General features: G+C 34.0%; 1 protein-coding gene across 1 annotated transcript in view; it reads left to right on the top strand.

Annotated features, from left to right (window-relative positions):
* The first annotated feature begins 2,620 nt into the window (after positions 1-2,620).
* The window catches only part of LOC145788689 (tropinone reductase homolog At5g06060-like), a 10,613-nt gene continuing 5,722 nt past the window's right edge, over positions 2,621-7,511 (top strand). The window contains exons 1-4 of the mRNA XM_082893521.1: positions 2,621-2,824; positions 3,012-3,219; positions 5,982-6,198; positions 6,307-6,413. Coding sequence (XP_082749647.1) covers positions 2,736-2,824; positions 3,012-3,219; positions 5,982-6,198; positions 6,307-6,413 — 621 coding nt within the window. The 5' untranslated portion in view covers positions 2,621-2,735. The remainder of the gene's footprint in view (positions 2,825-3,011; positions 3,220-5,981; positions 6,199-6,306; positions 6,414-7,511) is intronic.

The following is a 7,511-nucleotide window of genomic DNA, read 5'->3' as shown; positions in this document are numbered from 1 at the left end:
TTTAGTACCTAAACTTTTCACAAATTGATCAATTAGACCCCTGCCGTCACCTTCCGTCCACAATTGGATGGAATGTGCTGATGTGGGGGGGGGCAAATTGTTTTTTAATTTGGGGGTAAATTGATTTTTAAGGTATAATTTGGGGAGTAAAATGAAATTTTAAATGCCACGTCAGCACATTCCATCCAATTCTAGACGGAATGTGATAACAAGGGTCTAATTGATCAATTTGTGGAAACTTCAAGTACTAAATTGAAATAAATTGAAATATGGGGGTTAATGTGAAAAACACGTGATAGTTTGGGAGGAAAATGATATTTATTCAAAAAAATACTAAGTGATTGTGATATAGGTCAGAAAATAAAAAAAATTTCACACCCCAAGCTCCGTGACAATGCCACACACTCATTTAAGTGAGCATGCAAGGCTAAGAGTCCAACACATAACCAACAATGTAAAATACTCAAATTAAATCCTTAAATATCATAATGCTAAAAACCATAAAAATAGATAATTCTTATCATATGAAATTGTCCACCAAATCCACTAATAAAAAATAAATAAATAATAACTCAAGGACTTAAATCATAGTCCTACTCTCGACACTCCTACAAGTAAAAACCCCACGCAGCTCTACTCCTCAGAATCTGAAAAAAATAAAATAAAGGTAAGCTAGACAGTCTAGTAAATAACCAACCATCACTGCTAGCTGGATCAAGTATACAAAAAAAAATAGTTGATAACCAATAAATATATTTTTTGCTACCATTCAATAAATGAACAATCATTTTGTAAGATGGTTTTATAGTTGAAAATAAACAGTGTAGCAATACATTTTAATTGAAAAGACAATGAGGTAATTCGACAAATTTCGTTGTTCAGAATTGATGGTTCGATAATCAATGGTTCAATGATGCGATTCACAAAACCCAAGTCTTGGTGACTACGATTACTTAGCCCGTGACAAGACCCAGAACCACATATAGGCCGGTGGTAAAATCTCAAAAGAAACTAGTTTCTGTGCCAATAAATAACCCCTATTGGCTAGGGTCCAAATCATAGTCAGACTAGAGTGATGTTCAAAATTTAAACAATACACAACTTTTAAATAAAATATTTGATATTTTCAGAATAAATATTTAATACAATTTTCATAATAGTTCTATAAAATATTCAAATAATTTTCATAATAATATTCGATGCTATTTTATACTTGATCCATATTTTAATTTAAGAGAACATGAAGGCTATAAATAAATACTTATAATTTTAAACGATTCAACAGGAATAAAAAATGTACCAACAGTGATAGAGAGTTACTTACCTCAAACGCTTAGAAATAATATTCCAATACCAACTCCAAACACCCAGCTCCACCACTTCAATCACACAAACCTAACAAATAAAACCTCAAATAAATTAATATTTTTACATGTTACATACACCCACAAAAGCCCCGCTATATTAGATTAATGTATTGTTTTAATATCCAAGTGATCAAATCATTCAACCCAACTTTATAGCCAAACACGCCCTTACCCATGATACAAAACTCCATTGTTTCTATTACCCACCCAAAGTTACACTTACACATTGCACCCAATTTTCAAAACCTAAGTAGACACCTATAGATCTTCCAAATCCCCTTAATGCATTTGATTGTTTAATTCCTCAACATAAACTTAATAATCAACAGTAAAAGCAGATTTTACCTCAACCAATGGATGTCTCAAAATCACCCAACGTGCTACCTCCAATCCCTATTGCAGCCTCACTTGAACCTCTCTTCTCTTTTTCTTTTCTTTTTTCCTTTTACCTTCTCAAACCTTGCCGCCTATGAAGCAATTTCCAACCTTTGTTTTGTTTGTTTCCCAAGACTTAAAGCCACAACAAAGTGGGCTTATTAACCTAATTTCTCAAAGTTACAAAATTATCCATCTAAGTAATAAAAAATATAATGCCATTTCATAACTAATTCTTTGATATTAATAAATGAGCCATATAAATTAATTTAATTACTAATCTATCCAATAAAATAATCCTACACACAACATAAGTTTTACAAAAATATTATATTTTCTCATTATTATATTTGGATGGGTGGAGAAGTAGAACAAGTGAGAGATGAATATTAGTTTTTTTTTTATTTTTTTTTAATTTGTTTTTTAAGATATAATTTTAGTATTATAAATATTTTATAACTAATCAATTTATTTTTCACAAAATCTCACTAATTTAGTGCGAAATGAACTAGGTTTGGTTAGAGGATCATCCCTATTACCATTTCTCCTTATTTCTTGCTCAAACTTAAAATTAGATATAAAAAAAAAAATTATTTCCTTATATCTATATATATATATATATATTTTTATCATTTCTCGCTATTACTTAATTTATAAATCAAATATAATTTTTTTTTTCATATTTTTAATTCCCTCTCACCAAACCACCACCATACAAAGGGGGTGGCAAGTAAAACAAATCAAACCAACAGATTAAAAAAAAATAAAAATACTATCAATTCAAATTTAATTACTCAAAATTTATTTAAAATTATCATTTTATAATTTAAATTTATTTTATTTTATATATAAAATCACACTACACTACACTACACTACACATATCTAATCACAATCTGGTGCCCAGACTTTTTCAATAAAAAAAGGTCTTAAAATCATAATCTTGAGTTGAGTGGAGAGAGAGAGAGAGAGAGAGAGAGAGAGAGAGAGGACAATGGCGAAGGTGGAGAGCAGTAGCATAAATTCGAGGTGGTGTCTCACGGGATTGACCGCACTCGTCACCGGTGGCACTCGTGGCATTGGGTGTCTTCTCTTTTCTCTCTCTCTCTCTTTTTATTTTTTAGTCTAATTAATTTTAATTCTCGATCATCGGGTAGAAGGAAAGAAAAAATTGTTGATTTATTTAGAGTTGAGAATTGGTTGACATTGCAATATTATAATAATAATAATAATGGCGGGAGGGAGGTTTGATTGGTTTGATGGTTTATAGGCACGCAGTTGTGGAGGAACTAGGTGAATTAGGGGCTCAAGTGCACACATGTTCCCGCAACGAAGCAGAGCTGAGTGGTTGCTTACAAGAATGGGCCTCTAAAGGCTTTACCGTCACTGCTTCTGTCTGCGACGTTTCTTCTTCATCCCAACGACAACAGTTGCTTGATAAAGCCTCCTCTCTCTTCGATGGCAAGCTCAACATTCTTGTAAGTCAATTTTTTATCCAATTTCTTTATAGATAGATACTCGTTCGTTTTGTTGTGTTGTGTTGTGTTGTGTTGTGTTGTGTGTGTCCTCCCTCCTTTTCTACCATGTCTTGTTTTGCAGATGACTTTTCTTTTATACCAATAGAATAGATCAACAAGACTCAAGATCCTTTATTTAACCTCGTCGACAAGTATTTTATAAACCTTTCCAAGTCTGCACTAATCTGTTCACTTCACTTTCTATGTTTCCATTTCTTTTGATGATGAAATGAAATATAGTTAGTTTATCAAGTCAAGCATTGCGTGTGCTTGCTATTTAACAGTTCCTCTCCACAAACCCTTTAGGCATTTTATTTTTGTATTGTTTCTTTTGGGTTTAGAATATAACCTTTATCCAAGGAAGTAGTAAATACATGTCTTTTTAATTGCCATTGCTCTACTCAAATTGGAACATGTCTGTTTAAATCACCCTTTGTCTTTCTTTCTTTTTATTTTTATTTTTATGTTGGAACTTTCAAAGGGTTTCTTTGCGTGCGTGATCCTCTGGCTCTAGATAAACAATGTTATGCTGGAATGCTGAATCCTATATGTTTATATTCGAGATTATTTCACTTTTACCTTTATTCTTTTACATGATTTTCAATGACCTTCAGACTACTCTTATTTTCACGCGTACCCCCATAATATTTAAGTTACTATCAATTTTGCCTCTGCCGTCGTATTTGAAACGAAAAAAGTTAAAAAAATTATATTTTGGCCCCAAATTTCAAAAGAAATATGCAGATCCATCATTTCCAATACCAGCAAACCACAACCACCACCACCAACCACCACTTCAAGCCCTTCTATCTCCTTCGTCATAACTCCGTTTCGCCTTATTTTTACGTCGTTGGATTCAACTCACGGTCTAGTTTTCGTATTACATCTCACTCGTCTCGTTCTTCCTCTTTTTGTTTGCTATCAGAGTTCCAAAAGTTGATAAAAAAAAAAGAAGAATTTTCTTCTCATTTTTTACTTTTCTTCCAGCCATCTTTCGAATTTCATATCTTTTTCGATTCTTGATGGTTCTACTTCATTCTTTCGCCATTCTCTTCACCTCACTTCCTACTTCGCCCTACATTACCTCGCTTTCTCACTTCTTTGTAAAATGGACGGTTTTGGTATGCCGAAAGTTGTCTGAAAACTAATTTTGAAAATTTCAAAACATTCATCTGTATGGCCAAAAACTTTTAACATAAGTCTGATGGTGATCTCTACTAGATAAAATAGACCATGACATTATGAATAGATTAGATGAAACAAATAATTTCATAGAAAGCTCATTCAAGTCATGAGATAGAAGACTACTTTGACAACAAGGCCAAAGAATATAAAAGAAGCACTTTCAATATATAAGAAACAGAGCTAACAGTAAAATGAAAAAGTTGGTAGTAATGCCATCTTTTGGGTCTGGCAATCATTAACAAACACTCCCTACAACATACTAATTTCACATAGCCAGGTGCTCAAATGAATAAAACCAGAGCAACTCGATTATTGGCCACCAGGTCCACATCCGTGGCCACGACCTCAGCCCCAACCACGGCCCAAAGGCTTTCTTGAAATTAGAAGAAATGAAAAGATTGAAACCAGTAAACACGATGCACCAAAGGTCAGTAACTATGCGATGTGCAATACCTACAGTGGGCTTTTTGGGTTTGACTCGAGGTGTCGCTTAGGTAGAATGTAGTAGCGGATGTTGTTACTCATCACCTTAGGTGATCAAGAGTAACTGGATTTTTCCCCTTCACTATCAATTTCACCGTCTTCAAATGTGTGTTCATACTAATATCCACACACCTACAGCAAACCATCCAAACCGTCAGTGCTTATATATGTGTTTGCGCTTCTCAAGTGTTTCCAAAAAATCACCTTCTAGCTCTTTCTCATGGTTTTGACACAACATTTGACGGCCCCCGTGAAATTTCTAAAAATTTCTAAAATTTGAAAGGCTTTTGTTAGTTACATTACATGTATCTTTAATGGGAAATTCTTTTATGCTCACCTTGAAATTTTGATGAAAATTTGGGTAAAATGGAGGAAAAGATGGTGATCTCTACCGGATGAAATTTTCAAAATTAGTTTTCGGACAACTTTCGGCATACTAAAACCGTTCATTACACAAAGAAGTGAGAAAGCGAGGTAGTGTAGGGCGAAGTAGGAAGTGAGGTGAAGAGAATGGCAAAAGAATGAAGTAGAACCGTCAAGAATCGAAAAAGATATGAAGTCCGAAAGATGGCTCGAAGAAAGGTAAAAAATGAGAAGAATTTTTTTTATTTTTTATTATCAACTTTCGGAGCTCCGATAGCAAACAAAAAGAGGGAGAACGAGACGTGTGAGATGTGATACGAAAATTAGATTGTGAGTTGAATCCAACGACGTAAAAATGAGGCAAAACGGAGTTATGGCGAAAGAGATAGAAGGGCTTGAAGTGGTGGTTGGTGGTGGTGGTTTGCTGGTATTGGAAAGGGTGGGTCTACATATTTTTTTTGAAATTTGGGGCCAAAATGTAATTTTTTTAACTTTTTCCGTTTCAAATATGACGGCAGGGCAAAATTGATAGTAACTTAAATAGTATAGGAGTTCACATGAAAATAAGAGTAGTCTGGGGGTCATTGAAAATCGTGTAAAAAATTAGGGATAAAAATGAAATAATCTCTTAATATTCTCATGTTCCCTGGACCTATTACAAACTAAAATCCTACATGATCTTGTGGCGCTAGATAAACAATGTTGGCACAAATATCAGGAAGCCAACTATTGAGTATACAACTGAAGAATACTCCGTGATTATGGCCACCAACCTTGAATCTGCTTTCCATCTTTGCCAACTTGCATACCCTTTGTTAAAAGCATCCGGAGTTGGAAGCATTGTGTTCATTTCCTCCGTTGCTGGTCTGGTGCATATTGGTTCTGGATCTATTTATGGAGCCAGTAAGGGTAAGTTACTGTCAAGATATGCTTTGTTTGTTGCATTAGTATGTGTATGTGATGGAAACTTCATGGCTGTGAAGATACATGCTTTCGGGTCTTACTTGCTGTTTACAGGTGCAATGAATCAACTTACAAAGAATTTGGCTTGTGAGTGGGCAAAAGATAACATTCGATGTAACTGTGTTGCACCCTGGTATATCAGAACCTCACTCGTAGAACATGTAATATTCTTCTCTCTTGCTCAACGTCCTTATAGAATCTAAATGCTTTTCTTTTGAGCTATTTGGATCAGTATGTTTACTTGGAAGATAATACAGAAATATATGTAGGAAATGAACATCCATTAAAAATATCTTACTTTACCCATTTGATCAATATCATTTTTGTATATTATTATACAATATTATGTTGGACAATATCTCTAGCTAATAAATAACAAAGATGTCTAGTACTCCACTATATGGGTACCTGTATTCGTTGGTCTGCTTTTCTAATAGGAAAATGATTTACAAATAGAAAGTTTATATAGAAAATGCATCTAGAATGGTGTGTCAATGACATTTTTTAAATTATGAGGACAATGGTGGGGTAGGAAGCATGGACACTCCAAAATAGGGTCATGTTCGTGACCGACACGTACCAGAAACTAAACACGTGTGGGACACTCTTCGTGGTGTATCAATTCTTTTAATTATTATTTTTTGGTAGGACACTTTGGGGGATACTTCATGGACATGCTCCTATTTCCTTCATGTTCAATTTCAGTCCTGTCCACCTTGATATCTGTTTTTTTGGTTATTGGTCAGAGAACTGTATCAACTTTCAATCGTGGGAAACCACAAGAGATTTTGTTGCAATGGGAACTGGTGCATAATACTGTGAAATTATTTCCTTTGTTTGAATATGCCAAACATTGACGTAATTGCAATTTGTACAAAACCTAAGGTTATGGTTGCTTGAAGCATAATAATATTGCTGATGACTCTAAGCAAACCTAATCTTCTCCTGGGATGGTAGTTAATTATTTCTATGGTCTGAATCCTTTATTTGTGAAGATTTAATATATTTTTAACATTTCCAAATGTTATTTCAACTAAGTTTACAAAGAACATCTCTTGCATCAATCTCTAACATCCCATTTGGATTGGGGGTGATTTGGAGAGAAGAAAAGAAAAAGAACTCTCTACTCTCAAATGATCTGTTTGGATAGCTTGATAGAAGAGAAATGGAGTAAAAAAGGAAAAATGGAGAAATTGTTCTCTTTAAATCCACATGTTGAATCTCTAATGTAGGGATTTGTAGAGAAAGGGAAAGGAGTT

Source organism: Camellia sinensis, chromosome 11 (assembly GCF_055761805.1).
Source record: "Camellia sinensis isolate YWXY chromosome 11, ASM5576180v1, whole genome shotgun sequence".
Classification (NCBI taxonomy): Eukaryota; Viridiplantae; Streptophyta; class Magnoliopsida; order Ericales; family Theaceae; genus Camellia; species Camellia sinensis.
Note: the sequence above shows the minus strand (reverse complement) of the source record. Positions and strands in the feature narration are given on the sequence as shown.